This window comes from Boleophthalmus pectinirostris, unplaced genomic scaffold, assembly GCF_026225935.1.
Source record: "Boleophthalmus pectinirostris isolate CB_2022bp ecotype Guang Dong unplaced genomic scaffold, ASM2622593v1 HiC_scaffold_3, whole genome shotgun sequence".
Taxonomy (NCBI): Eukaryota; Metazoa; Chordata; class Actinopteri; order Gobiiformes; family Gobiidae; genus Boleophthalmus; species Boleophthalmus pectinirostris.
In genome coordinates, this window is record NW_026571299.1 from 14,454,953 (window position 1) to 14,474,739 (window position 19,787).

The window sequence follows — 19,787 nt, forward strand, 5'->3', positions numbered from 1 at the left end:
ATTTTGAACTTGAACCATATTTTTGTTATTCAGGACAATGGTACAATTACATGCCTATTGCTATTATAAATGTATATTTTTCAAAGCCCAACTTCAGCTGGGGTCTCCAACCTGTAGCTCCACTGTCTTCCAAGTAGCTCACCAAAGGATTTCTGAATTACATGTATTGTTCTGAATAAGTAAAACTTGATGAATTAAATGCCTATTCTTATTGTAACTCTATCATTTTGATGCCTGACTTTGTGCACTCATAAAGAAAAAATGGTTTATGTTGTTTTAGCTAACTGTACCCCATCTAAGTTTTGCTATGTATACTTTATTTCTTGCAATCACTAAAATGAGTAGCTCTGTGGAATTTTTGTTTTGTAAAGATATCTCATCCAAGGAAAAAGGTTGAAGACCCCTATCCTAGATCCTGATAGTCACTTAGCCAATAATACTTGCACTATTAGTTGGACTACTACTATTCCACGCTGTAATATTTGCCATATATTCTGAGTGACACTGAATTGCGTGCAGGACAAACTTGGCTCTCCAGGGCAAATGCCAAATTTTCAATAAAAAGATCAAACCAATCTATTCCCCTAAACAACACAATACCAATGTAATTTAGGCATTTATTCAATTTAAAAACTGATTCTTTGGATGAAAAACATTGTTACATTCGGTCAGCAGCCTGCTAAAACTAAAAAAAACAACTAAAATTAAACAATGCAGGCATCACAAAAACTTCACTTACCCCTTGAATAGCCCACATTAAATTCAAAAGTGAGTTAGAGTTTTAGATGAAACTAGTTCTTTGAGCGACAGTAAGTTCTGTTTTGAACTATTTGCATTATTCAAACAATCAATTATTCTTTCCAACAGCCTGAATAATATTTAAGTTAATGTCGGAGATAAGTAGGCTCTTGTTTTTGATTTGTGAACTGTAAAACATTTTGAATCTCTCAACCTGCCAAATAGGTTTCAAGTGATCTGTGATGAACCCCAGAAATGTTTACCCCAAAAAAGTCAGGGCCCATAATGCTGTTTGTGTCTGAAAACTGTAGCCTGCATCACAATATACTGCAAACAAGAAGATTAGGTCCGAACCTATAAGTTATGCCCTCAAATGTATGTCGTATTCCCAAAGACAAGCACATAATAAGTTAAAAGACTATTTATTTGTAGTTTTTTTCATATAAAAATATTACAGACTCTTATTTCAAAGTTTATCAAAGGGTAAATGCAACATAAAAACATAAAACATACACGGCTAGCTTGGAAATTTAAGAAAAAAAAAATACGTAAGACTTTAATGACCAATAACAGTAAATACAATGAAGAAACAGTATTAGCCTAATTTAAACATACATTAAACAAGGTCCATTTGAATATGTGTGCGTTTCTATGAGCTTATCTGAAGCTGTTTAAAGGTGCATTATGTAACATTTCTGGTAAGGAGGTGTATCCCATCTGCTTGTCTCTATGGAAACTGCATTGCTTTGTCTGGAATGTTCCAAAGTCTGGCATTAAACTTGTATATGTTGCATTTTTTTCAATTGCAGGTGTTTTTTCATTTCAACTCTAGTTTATGTTTTAGTTTTATTCCTAAACATTCAAATCATCCTCCACAGATCTGACAGATGTTGACTGGTCTGGTAGCGGCACTTGCTTGTCTCCATGATGACCAGTGCCACACTGTGGAACATTCCAGGCAAAGCAATAACAGACCCTTACAGAGACTCCCCCAGAAAAAATGACATAGTGCAACTTTAAGCTTAAACCAAATTTTTTTTTATCGTCACAAATCACAACATAAATACACAATAATATTACAGTATTTTAAATAGAGTTAAACAGGTCAGTAAATAGGCAACACTGTCTTTGTAAGTATTTTGTCTTCCATACGGTTAGTGAGCTAGACTCCTACACTTCTTTGGTTGTATTCAGTATTTCAAATGAACAAATACATGTCCATTTTGTATCAATATTTACATCATAATGTTATAGATTGTTTCATAATGTATTCAGTTAGTAAATGCTGCTAATATAATAAAATAATAGAAACTAGTAGCTAAACTGCAATTTGGTGTCACTAGCCTTCAATGTTGAAAAAAAAATCAATAAGATAATATTCAAGCCTAACAAAAACATAACTAAAAATCATATACTTTTTTGTTCAAATGTTTCAGTTAAAGGTACACTGTGTAACCTTTCTGGTGGAGAGGTTATTGCTTTTCCTGTAATGTTTGTAAGTAGACTTGTATTTATTACAATTTGGAAAACATGTGTTCTTTTGTGAGCGTGGTCATCTAATCTCCACAGATCTAACCTGTAACTTAGTCTGATGAGTTTAATGCCCTATTGTGACACATTCTAGGCAAATAGCAATAACACCTCTGTGGAGACAACCAGGTGGCAGACCCTCACCTAAGTCTGTGCAATTAATCGAATTTTGATCAAGAGTTCGATTTGTGCTTCAAACGATCTCCAAATTCATAAAAACGAGTTGAAACGATAAAACTTAACGTTTATTTTGGGATATTTTTTATATAAATAAGTATATTAATTTAATTTTTTAATATATAGATTGTAGAACAGCTGGATATTTAGTTTATTCTGGATACATTTATGTTTTTCTATGTCTTATTTCATGTTCAAAGTATATTTTATTCATCGCAAAACTGCTCTAAGGTTAATATTTGTAGCCTATATTTATTTTCAATTTGATAATTTTGAGTAAATTATCAATAACATAGTGTTTTTTTTATTTTGAGAGAGACAGAAATGCCTTGCGTAACTAAAAATAATCGTTTGAATAATCGTGGTTTCAATATTGACCAAAATAATCGTGATAATGATTTTTTCCATAATCGAGCAGCCATACCCTCACCAGAAAAGTTACTCAGTATACCTTTAAGTCTGATTGTGAAATGACTTTTTACAATTGTGTTTTGCTTCCTCATTGTGAACATGTAAGACATTTGCTATTTTACAAACATTTTTATTGCTTTTAAAACAAAATGGTCGATTCAGAACTATTATAAAATATAGTAGCTATGGTTTCAGTCTCTTTTAGGGGGCGCCATTTTAAGGACTTCAGACCGCTTCTAAACATACAATACAACATTTCATCACTCTAAACACATGGATAGGGAAAATATTAACAAAGCTCATCTACATACTCTTCCATAAACTACATATCAACACTACCAACTCACTCTACTCACTTCACTGTATTAAATTATCTCTCTTTCTCACTATATAGTCCTTGTATAGTCCATCTTTAGGACATAGGTGGGACTCCGGGTGGATTGTGCCTCCTCACCCTCGCTTTCCTACTCTCTTGCTTCAGTTTCAGCGTGCGTAGTTTCTGCTGACGTCTCTTCTCCCTGTACCAAAGCTGTTCACAGTCCTCCATGCTCAAGGCGTTAGTGCCAAACATGTTGACATGATTGTAGTTTCTCATGGGCTGTTGAGGTTGAAGCCAGGAGTTCCTCGGACTGGCCTGACCCAGAAAACCTTGTACTGCAGGTGGGATGACTTTTCCTTGGATCGCAGGGCCTTGGAGGTGGTGGTGGGTGGTCTGGTGGTTAAGGTGGAGGTGCTGGTTGGGGATGACGTTAAGGCGGTATTTGGCGATGACCTGTTTGTAGGAGCGGTCCAGACTGCTGCAGATGTACAAGGCAGCGTCGGAAGGTTCCAGGTGTTGAAGTAGCAGGCCGCGCTTCATACGGAGGGAGCGTTCACTGTCAGTCTGGAAAAAAGAGGCAAATATATAAGGTCTATCTAAGGCCTAACTATCTCAAAGGTTGTTGGTTCAATTCCTGTTATAATATATTTGCATATATTGACATTACAATGGCTGTGATTACATGCAAACTCAGAATCAGATTATAATTAGATTTTTAAAGAATTCAAAATGACATGTAAAAGCAAAATCATCAAATTTCTTTCTGATCATGGTTTCTCTGATTACTCACATCAGACTGTGTGGTTTGTATGTTATTTAATTTTTTTATGGTCCAGAAATCAGATAATAATCAGATTTTGTGGAGCATGTAACTGCAGTCATTTTAAAAAATATATTTTTGTCATTTTGAGGGAATGAATACAAAATATAAGACTAACACACATGCAAAAAAAAGAACAAACAAACAAAAACACACACAACAACAAACAACAGTAAATAAATAAAAGGAAGGGATGGGAAGGCTGTAAAATCAAATTTTCATTTACAGATTTTCTGTTCCCTTATATCTTTTGTTTTCTGTTTAATCTTTTTCTTTCTTCATATTTCCATTTAAGTCAGAATGCTATTAATTTCCATTGAGAACTAGAGAAAGGTCAGGTTGGTAAAATATTATCATTGTATAAAGTAAGTTTATATAGCTTAATATATTTAATATAACATAACATAACATGATATAACATAATATAACATAATATAATATAATATAATGGTGGCTTGAAAACAGCTTTATATCCAATGTACAACTTATTTACCATGGCAGTCCTATGCAAATCATACAAAGGGAATGCAAATTTGTGAAATAAGGTCGGTCAATAGTAATAATTGTAATAGAAAAAAAAATCTTCTATAGTTAAAGACAAAACCTGATAATGTGAGAGTAGTGAGCAAACGAACCTGAGCCAGTGGTGGTTGTCCCTCTGTGACCTGCACGGTCCATTTGATCTCAGCATGGAGAGAGCGAGGAGCACACTCCAGGAAGGTGGAGTTTCCCTCTACAGCGTACACCTGCTTCACCTCCACAGAGTCGACCTCTGCACAAAACCACAAGGGATATTAGAACCAACTACAGACTAACTAACTACTAAGAGTAGTAACTATTTAGGATAGTAGTGCAAAGGTTAGTATTCTGTTCTAACCAGTATTAAATCATGTGTAATATCAATTCATGGTTTTCAGATCACTGAGTTAAGCATTTTGGCCTGGCTCTCCACAATATTTTCTGTTTCTAATGTGGCCCCATGGAAAATAATAATTGCCCATCCCTGTTCTAAACCCATGTCAAGCTTTAATGTAGCTTAGCCAATGTTTATTAAAAACATAATAGATAATTTGGTAATATGCATGTGCTAAGACTACATACATATACACAAAAGACACAAACACAAATACCTGTAAGAATAACTGCAGTTACACAAAGTGACCACTAGAGGTCTCTGTCCATTCACCTAAACATTCTTTTCCTCCTTAGACTTATACAAACTTTATTGACTGATATATATTGATTTTATAATTAGGGAAATCATTTTTAGCTTAGTTAAGAGGTAGAAAAATAGGGCTGTGCAATTAATAAAAAACTGATTGAGATTCAAACATTTCTAATCTTCAATAATCAGTTTGTGACTTTTTACTGGAGAGGTCAACAGCCAATGGCGAGGCTGGAGCCGCCTAGTGCCTTTTGCTCAATTTAATTTCTTTCTAGCAACTAGGTCAGGAATCAAAATACAACAGACGGTTTGCAAAAACCCCAGAAGTGCAAGTTTGGGCACCAGCCAATCAGAGAAGAGCCAGACATTCAGTGTTGTCAATGATTCCCGAAATCGAGGATTTAAAGTCAGAACAAAGAGAATGTTTTGGTGAATTTTATCAAGGGGAAAGACGTTATTGCCCTTGTTCCTACAGGATTTGGGAAAAGCTTAATTTACCAGTTAGCCCCGTTAGTGGTGCATTACATACATCACGACCAAATAGTAGCGATTGGTTAAATGATAAAAAGTACCCGTCTACTGTTGAGCAAACAAAATCTAATGCCGCGAGATCAGACGCTTTGTACGAAGTAAAACGAAGTAAAACCGGGTGATGAATCAGGCTTAACAGTCAATCATCTGTCAGTAAAAGCGTGTGTTTTGGAGCAGAGTTCATACTTTGAAGGATACTTTCTATTTGTGTGGAATAGAAATACTTTAAACACTTATACTGCTTATGTTTAGGATTTTTCAGTAAGTAAAACAAAATTAAGATTGAACGTAAAGTTGAAGAGAAAAAAATATGATTCATATTTTGTTAGTTTTCCTTGTCATATTTCCCAGACTCCGTTGTAAACATGTTGACATATTTAGATTTTTTTGTATACCTTTAAAAGACCACTACATAAACACATTGTAAACCCGTCTTAACTTGTCTCAACTTGATTTATGCCACTAATTCAAACAACAGTGAGCAAAGTTTACACAGCAGACATTATAATAGGTTATCCATCACTAGTGCATATATGTAAGAAGACATATGTTGTATTGTTTACCGGTGTGATTGCTTGTTACGTAAGACACATGAAAAGAGTTCAGCTTTAAAATAGTGAGAGGGGAAATCCGTACCTTCATCTATGCTGGGGCACTGACTCCAGGGGTCTCCATACTTCACATCCTGTCTGCGAGCTCTCCTGGAATACACAGAACATTACTTAAAGTTGTATGGGCACATAATGGCACTATAATTCATGGATACTGATCACTGGGCACAGGCGGTCAGTCACTTAAAAAGAAAAGTTGATGGATTGATTCCCAGATATGGCAAAGCGTACCGTGGCTGTCATTGAGCAAGACACAGAAGAGCTTGGTACTGGAGTATGGCCAGTTTGAGAATGAGGAGTAACCGGACATTTATTAAAGATGCACTGGTTAACATTTCTAGTAGAGAGTCTGCCACCTGCTTATGTCCACTGAAATAATATTGGTTTGTCTAGAATGTTCCATAGTCTATCATGAGGGAGACAAGCAGGTTACAGCACTATGCTACATTACAATTCAGATCTGTGGAGAGTTGCCCCGATATTGATCTCAAACGCAGAAAAACAAAGCAATAATTTATCCTTGGAGATTTTATTTTTGTGAATGTAAAATATAATTGTAATTATTGAAATGGTTTTGTAATGTATGTATGTATGTATATATAGTATTGTTATGGCCAGGCCTCCAGTTCTAACCTGTTTTGTGTGTTTTAGGGCCTGTTTACATGAGAATGCTTCTGGGTAAAAACGACAAAACATTTTATCGGCAGTGTCTTTTGTTTAGACGGTGACAGCATTTTTGGGGCTTAAACTCAAAAGTCTGAAACTACCCTCCAGAGTGAAAAAGTTGAATACGCTCTGCCGTAGTGTTTCTGTCTACACTGCCCAAGACACAAAACTCTGCTCAGATCTGCTCACGTCGCGTACATGTTTACGTCATACCCAATCAAATTCCACACACTTTTGCGTCACTGTATGCATGCAGATTTCCTCCCGAAAATGCTTGTCTCAACGTGGAATAAAAAGTGAAAACGCAACACCACTTTTGCGTCTTCTGTTCAGACCGTCGTCATATAAACGTAGCTGTTGGCTGTCCCGATTCCTGCTGTGGGAGCCCTGGTCTGTGATTGGTGGGGCTTGTCTACGCCCACCTCACCTGCAGCCTCCTCCCCCTATTTAAGAAGATTGTCAGCACCTGTTCGGGCCTGGTGGTCTTTGTGGGCAGTCTGACATTTTTGTGTGTCTGTGTCTCTTTCGATTCAGTCACAGTCACTGTTTGTACTAGCACGTGTCTGACTTTGTTTGTGTTGAGACACTCGTTTAGTTTAGTTTAGTTCTATTTTGCGCCTTTTGTTTTGTCACTCCATTCTGTTTGTGTGTTGATGTGGTTTTACTTTGCGACACTTGTGATTTAGTTTTGTTATGTGTCCCTTAGTTTAGTCACTTGTTTTTGTATATGTGACCCATTTTGGCCCGTTAAATGTTAATCCTGTTATTTTCTTTCTTAGTTTAGGTTAATTTATGTATATAGTTTAGGATGTTTTGTTAATTTACCCTTTTACATTCCTGTTAATTAAACATTACTTAATTTACATCATGTTCCACCTTATTTTTTTGTTACTTCCCTGGTCCAAGTGAGCTGGATAGTAAAAAGTACTAACAAAGTTTATTTAAAAAAGCAAAGGATGCTGATGTTGCGTTCTTGGGCAAGACACAGAATAGCTTGGTCTGGTTGGATGGTCAGTTTGAGAATGAGGAGTAAACAAATACTTCAGTTCAGTTTTTCTTGTATTGCTGTATATTTGAAACAACTGGAGCCTGGACATCAAACGATTCAAAAAAGAAACAAACTTGTATAAATTTCCCTGGGCATCCCCTACTCCTCCTTCCTCGGCAAGTCCCTAAGCTGGGCTTTGATAACACATTTCTAAACCTGTGAAAAGAGGTAGTAGATATTTCATTTTAACTCATAGAAGATATGCTGAGAAATCATGTGCTCTTTGTAGGAGTCAAACAGGTAGACACAATCCAGGCATTTTTTATAAATTTCTGCATACTAATCGGAGTGCCTTGGATCAGTCTTTCCTTATGTTTAAAGGTCCTATATTATGCAAAACTGACTCTTGTGAGCTCGAATCCATGTTACAATGTTTTTACCTCCCCAAAAAGATACCTAAAATTGTGTTAAATTTCATTTCAACATGTTTAAGTAACACTTTATTATTAGTCTGTCTGCATCTCCAAAGGTCAAAAAGCTCTGTTCCACCTTGTGATGCCATGAAGTGTTATTTCAGTGGCGATTGGCAATTTCAGGGCTAAAGTTCTCCAAATTATTCTAGTGAAGGTGTATGACATTTAAAAACACAGTGGAGCACTTCCTGGGTTACTCCATGATATCACAAGGTGGAACAGTGTGTTTTCTGTTTGAGAGAACTCTGAAAGTGCAGGATTTCTGTATTAAACACGTGTGAATGAAACAAAACTCAATTCTGGGAATGTTTTGATGAGGAAACAACATTACAACATAATATTAATAATGAAAGAGGAATAAATAGATAGAGGATGTTTCAATTTAACTTGTACAAGACGTGCTGAGCGCTCGCTGGATACCAAATGTGTTGAAATCAGCTGCTCTTTTAGGAGTCACATCCAGGCAGACACAATCCAATCATTTTAATAAATTTCTGCATAATAACTAGGGTGCCTCGGATCAGTTTTTATGTTTATCTTAGTTCTTTCCCTTTGCCATATCAAAAGTATTCATGCATTCATACATTTTTGGGCACATGCACAGCTTTAAAATATACCACAGGATGAATGAGCAAATGTAAATGATGGGCGCCATGTACCCAACACAAATTTCTCCAATGTGGGACAATAGTACACCTTATGCTATTAGATTCTTTATTCAGACGAAGAGTTTATTTTTATACAGTTTCGACTTCTCACTAGCGGTCTTTCTCAGAGTGGTCACATGATGTTGCTGTTATGTGTCTGGTCAGCTGATTTAAACAGGTTTTGGCGTTGTGTTCCATTCGGTGGAGGTAGAGCAACAGCGCCATCAGCAGTCCGACTTCCTCAAGACAGTATCCCAGGCGTGTGAGAGTAAAAAAGCCCCCTCGTCCTGGTTTATAGTCCCGTAGACACGTTTCCGTACTTCGATTGCCCCCACCGGTAAGAAAACAGCGCCAAAACCTGTACAAATCAGCTGACCGGACACGTCACAGCAACATCACGTGACCACTCTGAGGAAGAACGCTACTGAGCAGTCAAAACTGTCAGGTATGAACTCTTGGTCTGAAAAAAGAACCTAATAACATAAATTATCAGAAGACCAAATCTCACAGGACTAAAAGTACACCTTACCTTACCAGACACCTGATATTATGCCCTCATTTAATTTTGCAATTGATAACAGTCTGACTAGTTCTGACTATGATTACAACTATGAATACATCTACTAATATTTTTATTTATATTGCACTTTAGATTTCAATTAAATCTTTAAGTGTTACAGCAGGTAAAGAAGTCAGAGTTAAAAACAATTACAGAATTAAAACATGGTAATAAAATGTACTGGTAGCCCTAGTTGACTTTGCATAAAAATGGAACAAAACAACATTTACTCATTCTCAAAAATAAAGTTACATAAGCCTTAGTTTTACAAATCAACAACTAACACCCAAGTACTGTAAGGACATGAGCCTCATTTCTCACTCACTTCAGCAGACAGCAGAAGATAAGAGGACGCCTTCAGATAAACCAGCCCAGCCCTCCTTTCACTCTACACTATTTATCCTGTCACTGCCCTAGGGTGTGAACATGTGACCCTAATGAGAGAAGAGACAAGAGACCACAGCCGGACTATCCAAATACTCACTGTTATTCCTGTACGAGCTGTCGTGTCTCCTCCTGTTCTACTCTGACCCCTCTCCGTTGAGTTTTCAGACATTTGTAACACTCTTTCACCTCTTTGTCTGATCTCTTGTAATCCCTGCTATTAACACATTTTAATTTATGAAACTGATGGCTTCTATTGTCTAGGGTGTTTTAAAGTATCGAAGATGAGTCTAGTATCGAAACTAGATATTCAATTGAGCAAATATCGGTACTAAAAAGTCATACACGCAGGACAGAAATGCAAACATGAACCTTTCCTGAATAGTTTTAGAATGATTTTGAGTTGTGAAAAAGTTGTTATATTATCTAAAGAAAGAGTGTTTTTTATTATCACTGCAAGTTTTCTGTGTGTAATACATTTATAGTTAATACTGTTTGTTTTATACAATGATCCTGCTATATTGAGGGGTTTTCTGAATGAAATGTATTTCCCTGAGCTATTTTAACACAGACATTTAAATGCACTTCTACTTGAATTATTATACGTTAGTACACTCTGCAGTGATATCACGCTGGGGATGTTGTAAACATTCTTCCATTAGAGATACATGTAGCAGTTACCATGGTGGCACAATGCACACATGAGCAAACACTGACAAAAAAGTTTTATGATTATCTGAAAACTCAGGAAAAACACAAAATGGATTTAAACTATACTTTTTTAGGAGTCTGAGATAAATACGAGTGTTCATGGTCCTGTTTAGGTGTTTGGTTTTCAATAAAAAGCTGAGAGTGACTAAATGTAAAACTGTGACTGTTTAATTCTGAAATCAGCTCACTTGTTGTAGTTCCAACTAAATCAGATCCTTCTGCTCAGATTGTGTTAACATAAAGTTCAGATTAAGTCTAACTTGAATAACAGAACTTCTAACAGACTAGTGTTTCCAGTTAGCTTCACACCCCCTGGGAATATCATCATCAGCTGCAAAGTATCAATACTCTCACATAATAGTTTAGTTATTTACTCATTATTTGAAAGTAGTGCATAAGTACTACTGATTACTTGTGGTAGTGGTGACGACCATGTTCAAGGTTTGAAATTTGATTAGTAAGTAAGTTTTTATTTATATAGCTCTTTTCACAGACATATGTCGCAAAGACGCTTTACAGAGCATTATTCATTCACTCCACACCCGGTGGTGGTAAACTACTATAGATACCCGCAACCACCACCATCATTCACCCACACACCACTTTCATACTAGGCAATGTAGGTGAAGTGCCTTGCCTAAGGATATAACGACAGTATTTGTGACTGGCGCCCCACTGTAGCTGTTGCTTCTAGTGTCTTTTCTGATACTGCACTTTTTCTAAACCTTTCAAAGGCGAGTGTGTTTCTATGTTTCTGCAGTAACCAAAACAATTCTAAAATACTTGTACTAATTAAATAAAAAACTAGAAAAGCACTCAGAGAGCGCAGACCTCCGCCAAGGACTACCCCCATTTTTTATATAAATTGCGGTAAAATCAGTCTTCTGGATCAGATCCGGATCAGCCTTTGGAATATGAAAGAGGATCCCATTGTCCATCCCTGAGTCAAATTTCATGGGGTTTGGTCAATAATTAACCGAGATATTGAGAAACAAAAGTTTTGGCCCCATTTACCACAATGTTAACTAAAATTTCAAAGTGATCCAGAATCCAGGATTTCTTCCAGATCACCCCCAAAATGAAATCAGTTCTTCCTTTTCACATTTCCAACAAATCCTGAAAATTTCATCAAAATCGGTCCATAACTTTTTGAGTTATGTTGCTAAAAGACAAACAAACAAACAAACAAACAGACAAACGCCGGCAAAAACATAACCTCCTTGGCGGAGGTAAATAAGAAAGCCATCAACTGACCAAAAGCACAATCAGGGTCTACCTTTGAAGTCTCGGTAATCAGTGATCCACCTTGTGATGTCATGAAGAGATTGGCAATTCCAGGCTGAAATTATCCAAATGAATCAAGTGAAGCTAAAACACAATGGAGAACTTCCTGTGTTACCACATGACATCACAAGGTGGATCAGAGTGTTTTGATTACTTGTGGTTGCGGTGGCGACTTTGGTCAAGATTTACAGTATATTTAATTTCCTGCTGCTTCTAGTGCATTTTCTTACACTGCTACAACTTTACTACTAAACCTTTCAGTAACTATAAAAAACAAGTGTGTTTCTGTGTTTCTATAGTCAACAAAACTATTCCAAAATGCTTGCAATAATTAAAAAAAACAAACAAAAAAAAGGAGGAAGCAATCAACTGACCAAAAGCACAATCAGAGCTACCTTTGAAGTCTTGATGATCAGTGATATCACGTTTCCGATAACTGTTTAAAGGACATATTAGTAACATTTGGGACTAGGGCTGGGACTCAAAGTGCTTTGATCAAACAGGACCTGAGGGGGAGATAAAGGGAGTATGTGCATGGACAGAAGAGGGACAGCAGACACAAACTCATCTGAAACAAGAGTAGTGTTAGCTCAAAATATTATTACTTGAGAAGAAGCTGAGAGGAGAGACAATAAATCAGAACCAGTAAATGACTGTAATGACATAAACTGCTTTAGAAAAGAGGTCCTGTATTATTCAAAATTGACGCCTGTGAGCTTTTAGTCACGTTGGAATGCTCTTAGTTGTGTTTTGTTTCGTTCACACATGTTTGAGTAACCCTCCATTTCTGCGCAGTCCACATCTCCAAAGCTTAATTAATATATGTGATGGACAGCTTAAATTGGACTTCTACACACTGTAAATCACTTGAATATCTTTAAGTTGTTGCCCTTTCTAAAAATATTTTGCTTTGTCTTTTGTTCTGTTGAGATGGACTCTGAAACATTCCAGACAAAGCCATAATACCTCCAGAGAGACAAGAAGGAGGCAGATCCTCTACCAGAAAAGTTGCACCATTAATTAGGATTAAGTAGTTTTTAGAGTACTTTTTCACGTACTATGAATGTTGCAGTGATAAAACTTTGAAATATTACTTAAAGGTTCTATATTACACAAAACTGACTCTTGGGAGCCTTAAGCTATTACAGTATTTTTTTTATAGTATAAGTTGCTCCAGATTATAAGTCGCACCAGCCAAAAAATACGTAATGAAAAAGAAAAAAAACATATATAAGTCACACTGGACTATAACTTTTTGGGGGAAATTTATTTGATAAAATCAGAGACCAGGAACCGACATCTTGAAAGGCAAATTATAGTAATAACAATAGAACAGCGAACAACAGGCTGTTAACGTAACATATTAAGAGTTCTTCAGATAACTATAGCATAAACAACAGAACAGAACAAGTTTACCAAACTCTCCATCTCACTCCAAATCACTAAATCCATTGAATTCTTCATCCTCAGTGTCACTTCTGAGCCACTCCGTGACCTCCGGAGGTAAAAGAAGCACTGCTTCCTCTTCTGTGTAGCTGTCGTCAGACCCGGCATCAGTTCCAATTAGAATTATTCCGGCCTTTCTGAATCCCGACAGGATTGTTTCGATTTTCACTGAAGTCCAGGCTTTGTCCATCCATCCAGTGACTTCCAGGAAAGTTTCATAGCGCACCCTCCTGGTGTCACAAGTTTCTCGCTCCACTCCAACCTTTCTTTCTGCTGCTTGATTATCGTTTTCAGCTGCAGATTTCGCTACTTGCAGCTTGTAATCTGCAAAATACGGTTTTCTTTTTGGCAGCATTTGTGTTCAGTCTTCTCAGTTGTCTTAATAAGTTTGTTTAAATATTACATTTTCAGTGGTACAGAAGTAATGGTGTGATCGTCTAACATGATACAGACATGACAGTGACTAGGTAATAGGAGTAATAGGAAGAGCAGATAGTGGCACACAAGCCTAGAGTTCCCGCTTGCAGCTGTCAGTGTGAAAATTTTATGTTGCACAGGAGTATAAGTCGCAGGACCACCCAAACCATGAAAAAAGTGTGACTTATAGTCTGATAGTCCTGATACCTCCTCAAAAACATACCTTGGTTTGTGTTTTTTTTCCAGGGCTGAAATTACCCAAAAAATTCTATTGAAGATGTATGGAGTTTAAAAACACAGTGGAGCACTTTCTGTATTACATGACTTAAAGTTCACAAGAGTCAATTTTGTGTAATATAGGACCTTTAAGGACCTGAATGTGACTTATTAATACCACCACAAACATATAGATGCATATAGATTTTAGTATTACCTTTTGCTGGTTGGGAAGTATCTGGAGCAGGTCTGTCCGTCCCAGGAGCAGTATGGGTCACGGGCCAAGCAGCACTCAGCACAGTCGTCGCCATATAACTCACATCTCTGTAAGGACAGCTGCACCACGCCACGCTCACTGGACACGTACAGCTGTTGCTAAAGGGCACAAGGGACAACAGACTGTATAAAACTGAAACATGTAGAATGATTTATACACTATTCAAAGATTTATTGAAAAGTACCGGTACAGATGGTAGGTTTAAGTCTAGTAAAGTTTCAAAAAATCTAATATTAAGTAAGTATAAGTAGTTACAGGATAGTATTTGAAAGTTAGTAGTCGCTTAGCTGCATGACATAAACAAAATAACACAAAAGGTAAGATAAAATGAACAACTTACTCTTTTGGTTGACAGTTCCATATTCAGGATTGGTGTAGGGCTCTGAAATAGTAAGAATAGAAGAATTATATTTTATCATTTATAACAATATCACTTACTAACTATTTCTGATACAATAATGTGTACAGTGTTTCTCTTTAAATGTTAACTTGATGTGTTATGTAAGAAAACTCCACAAAGACCAATAAACTTAAGAGTTACAGTGGGGGTGTTTTACTTCTACGGGATACTAATTACTAACATAGCATATTTAGATAACCATGTTATCTTTTATTATTTTGAAACTGCAAAATTCTAAGGAAAAAATGTATTAACATTCAGATTTTTGATGCTCTGAGTCACTTCCCCTTCAGAGCAGTATCCCATTACAGTCATTCCTATAATTAAACTTCTGCACATGACATCAGATTTGTGAAGTTGTGGTGTAATGTTTAGTATCATGTTTTTGTATATTTATGGAAAATTGCTGTGCAGGAGCATGGATGAAGTAGGCTTGTCGGCTGAGTACTGCACAAAATCTCAACCGTGAAGTGGGTTTGAAAAGAGCTTAAGAGAAACTGCTAAACTACTCAAAAAAAACATGCATGGATGATATCTAAAACCTCTTCAGGCATGTTTTTGAAGAGAGAACAACGCTATAACACGGCAGAAAGCTCCAAAAAGTTGATTTTGCATAATAATACCCTCTCTGGAACATTAAAAAAACAGATTATGTTGTCTGAATGTGCAGTAGAGGTTGTGTAATCACCACAGTCTAGTAATCCAATAGAGCTAGACAAACAATAGTCACAATTTTCCAGTTTCAGTAATTAGTATGCGTCATTTCACAAGGATCCAGTGAACGTGTATCAGAAAAAGTACAGAACAATAGTATATCTTCATCACAGAGTTTCTTATCTTCATTACAACACAATGTAATTTAACAGTACAATTAGGATATACTGTTAGTTTTGGCTGGTTGCTAAGCGCAGGTTGGCAGTGGGAATGAACTTCCTGCTTCCACCTGTATAATCAGTAAACAGAATGTAGCCTATTTCCTGTTTGTGAGTTCAGTGTTTTTCTTCCTTTCACCTGTGACCCTTTAAAAACCCTTTGGCCCATATTTGTGTTGATTTACATCCTCTTCCTGTATTTCAAATGTACAGTCTACTGCTTACAGACTGGACATTTCCTACCTGATTTTGTTTAGCGCTGTGCAAAAAATATAAAAATATCAATATTCCTGATACTGTATCAACATCGTGGGCTGATGTATCGATATATCGGAATATTTTTTGGTATATGTTTGTGAGGGAACTAGGGTTGTCAACAGTATAAAATGTCAGATACTCACTTGAAGTATCGATACTAAAAAAAAGTCACGTACACAGGCCTGAAATGAACCTTTCCTCAATAGCTTTAGGCCACACAGACTAGTATACGCCCATGGACAACTATGGAACCAACCTGGACGACTGAGGGACTACATAGATATGACTAAAAAGAAGGTAAATAAAATAAATTACATAAAAGAAATAAAAGAAAGTACTATGACTTAATGCTGAAACTCACATTCTATTGTCTAAAGAAAGTGTATTTTATTACCTCCGCCAAGGAGGTTATGTTTTTGCCGGCGTTTGTCTGTTTGTTTGTTTGTCTGTTAGCAACATAACTCAAAAAGTTATGGACTGATTTTGATGAAATTTTCAGGATTTGTTGGAAATGTGAAAAGGAAGAACTGATTTCATTTTGGGGGTGATCTGGAAGAAATCCTGGATTCTGGATTACTTTGAAATTTTAGTTAACATTGTGGTAAATGGGGCCAAAAATTTTGTTTCTCAATATCTCGGTTAATTATTGACCAAACCCCATGAAATTTGACTGAGGGATGGACAATGGGATCCTCTTTCATATTCCAAAGGCTGATCCGGATCTGATCCAGAAGACTGATTTTATCGCAATTTATATAAAAAATGGGGGTAGTCCTTGGCGGAGGTCTGCGCTCTCTGAGTGCTTTTCTAGTTATCATTGTGGTATTGGTATTACTGTATTTTTGGGACAATAAAATGCACCAGATTATAAGGCGCAATATCAGTAATGTTGAATTCTCTCGTCTATTTTCATACATAAGGCAAACCGGATTATAAGGCGCATTAAGCAAAACAAAGGGACGACACTTGAGACTGACCCCTTAGCCCAGACATCCACAGTCCATCGACAGATCAAGGCGTAACTTAACTTTAAGTTATTTTTTATTTCCTACGAGGAGGACTCAAATATACATTGAGTATTAATGGGTTTAATGCAGCTTTGTGCACATTTGTTTACGTTTTACAGAAAATGAAACTCAAAACCACATGGCTCATTTGCATAAACTATAAGCGCTGAAAAAAACAGAGCTCATTATTTGTGCTGCTGATTCGGACTGCTTCTGTTGGACTAAAAGGATACGATTCAGTGAAATATGTGCGTTCTTTCTGTGACAGAGGATGTGCTGCCGTTGGTGAGTCAGTTCTGTGCTTCTGTCACATTGGAGATGGTTCATGTGAAACTTTTCAGAGATTATAAGTCTGCAAGTCATACGCGTAGGCCATATATGAATGGTCATATATTTTCTGTAGCATTTCATTGATGTCATAAATGCTGACGCAGAGCTATACTTCGCCCTTTACTCCACAAGGCTTCTGATTAAAGTAGCTGTAATGCTCTGACATTCCATCAAGCGGTGCAGCTTCATAGTTTACCGTACTAAAACATTTTGACATATTTTTCAGAGCCTTGTACCATATCGAATCGGTTCGAGGTCAGTAAGCGCAACCAGAATTAATATATAAGGCGCACCGTCGATTTTTGAGAAAATTTTGGAGTTTTATAGTCCAAAAAATACAGTAATATAGATAAACAGCATGCATATAAGTATCATGACAACACCAGAGGGAACCTGCTATTCCCAAGTCAAGTAATTACGGTAGACTTCAATGTTTTTTTCCCCTCATTCATATTTTTTTCCCTTTTGCCCAAGGACACAATGGCACTCTCACCTCAAATATAGTGAGCTCCTCCAGGATGATCTCCTCAGTCTCCCAGTTGTCTTTGACCACAGACACGGCCTTCACCACTTTACCGTCATCTGGACAAATATAAGACACAGTTATTACATTTATGAATCTATTAGAAGAGTTTTAAGGAGGACAGGAGGACACACATAAATACACACTGGACCTACTGTACCAGTTAAACGACAGGACACATACCATTCAATTTTTATTGGGGAAGAATACAGCTTTTCCACACAGAACTCTTCCAGAAGATATTTGGCTGAAGATATTTGGCTTGTATCGTGCCTCTACCGACTGACTTTATTTGATCGTATACTGGTAAATTGTTGGATAAGAAGTGAATTTCAATATTTATCTGGAAAAAAGATTAAAGTGATAGTATGCAACTTCCTGGAGGTGGAAAGTCAACTTCATGATTCCAGTGAAATTGAAAGTTCCAAATTTGTTCATACTGTGGAATATTATAGTCAAAGGAACAACATTTCCATGGAAACAAGCAGGAGGCCAAGCGGGAGTCTGTTTTGTAGATAAAAGTCTGTTCAGAGTAAGGACACTTGTTTTTCAGTGCAATAAGAACATACATAATGAAAAAAAAAAAAAAAAAAAAAAAAAAGGTGTTCTGGGCATGTCCCACCGGGAGGAGGCCCCGGGGAAGACCCAGGACACGCTAGAGGGACTATGTCTCTCAGCTGGCCTGGGAACGCCTCGGGGTCCCCCTAGAGGAGCTGGAGGACGTGTCTGGGGTGAAGGAAGTCTGGGAGTCCCTGCTTAGACTGCTGCCCCCACGACCTGGCCCCGGACAAGCGGAAGAAAAAGGTTGGATAGATAATGAAAAAAATCTTTTTAAAATCTATTATTTGGCAAAGAAAAGTGACATATTATGGCTTTAAAGTAGCTGAAGCGCAATTATGCTGATGCAGCTAAATGTAAAAAAGTCTCTCTCTCTAGTAAGTATAACTATATATAGGCTCATTTCCATCCATTGTCTCATATTCACCGTCACACACTCTCATTCATAGACCAGCATACATGGACCCCCCAACAAGGTGGGTGAAGTGTCTTGCTCAAGGGCACTGTGGTCTTACAAGGATTTAACCACTTCGTCACTGCTGCCAGTTCCCTGCCCTTTCCTATCCCACAGCAACCAGTTTTAACTTTGAATTCTCAAAACAGCATTTTTTATTATAACTTTTTTATTGTATTTTAAAAGTGCATTGTGTAACTTTTCTCCATGGAGATGTTATTGCTTTGTCTGGAATGTTTCACAGTATGGCAAACCAGACCAAGTTACAGGTCAGATCTGTGGAGAGGCGACCCCGTTCAGAGTCAGAATGTTGTTGCTCTAGGTATTTTTGAGTGATAAATCCACCTGTAATTTAATAAATGTAAGATAACGCTGTTTAATGTCATACTGTGGAACATTCCAGAGCAATGACATATCCATAAAAACAAGCAGATGTCAGACCCTGAAACAAAAAGTTACATAATGCACTTAAAAATTGAATTGGATTTTAACCCTCTCAGGCTCAAATTAATTTTTAGTATCAGGAAAAATCTGATATTTGGGGAAAATTATAATATGGGGTAGTAATATACAATTCTGACTTTTTTATCCTTTGTTAACAAAAAAAAGTATTTTGCACTTCTGGCAGGCCGTTTGCGTGTAGCCATTCTTGCACAGTCTGCATTGCCCACATTTATCAGCATGGATGGGAGAAAAGGCTCCTGAGTAAAAAAAGCTCATATAATATGGATGTGGAGTAAGTAGGTACTTGGAATTTAGCTGTTGCAAATCTGCAACGCCTGCCTGGAGAGGGTTAAGATTCTTGACTACACTGAAAAAACCCCAACAATATCTATGTAATTTAAATGACTTAAATTAAGAACATTTGACTGTATTTGAGTAAATTCAACTTGACAAGTAAAATTATCTACCAATGGAATAAGTGTGTTTTTCTTAATTCAAGAAATATTCGATTCTGTTTCTTATTTAAAGTGCAAAAAGTTGTTGTTTTTCTTATTGTAAGTGGAGCAAGATG

At 36.8% G+C, this 19,787-nt stretch overlaps 1 protein-coding gene across 2 annotated transcripts in view; it reads right to left on the bottom strand.

Moving 5' to 3' along the window:
• Positions 1 to 1,144: 1,144 nt before the first annotated feature.
• si:dkey-49n23.1 (semaphorin-3D) overlaps positions 1,145 to 19,787 on the bottom strand; it is a 159,997-nt gene continuing 141,354 nt past the window's right edge. For both annotated transcript variants that reach the window (XM_055160641.1, XM_055160640.1), the window contains exons 13-18: positions 17,731 to 17,819; positions 14,711 to 14,752; positions 14,311 to 14,468; positions 6,328 to 6,392; positions 4,631 to 4,767; positions 1,145 to 3,739 (exon numbers count right to left, since the gene is read on the bottom strand). In XM_055160641.1, the coding sequence (XP_055016616.1) occupies positions 3,269 to 3,739; positions 4,631 to 4,767; positions 6,328 to 6,392; positions 14,311 to 14,468; positions 14,711 to 14,752; positions 17,731 to 17,819 (962 nt within the window). In that variant the 3' untranslated portion in view covers positions 1,145 to 3,268. The remainder of the gene's footprint in view (positions 3,740 to 4,630; positions 4,768 to 6,327; positions 6,393 to 14,310; positions 14,469 to 14,710; positions 14,753 to 17,730; positions 17,820 to 19,787) is intronic.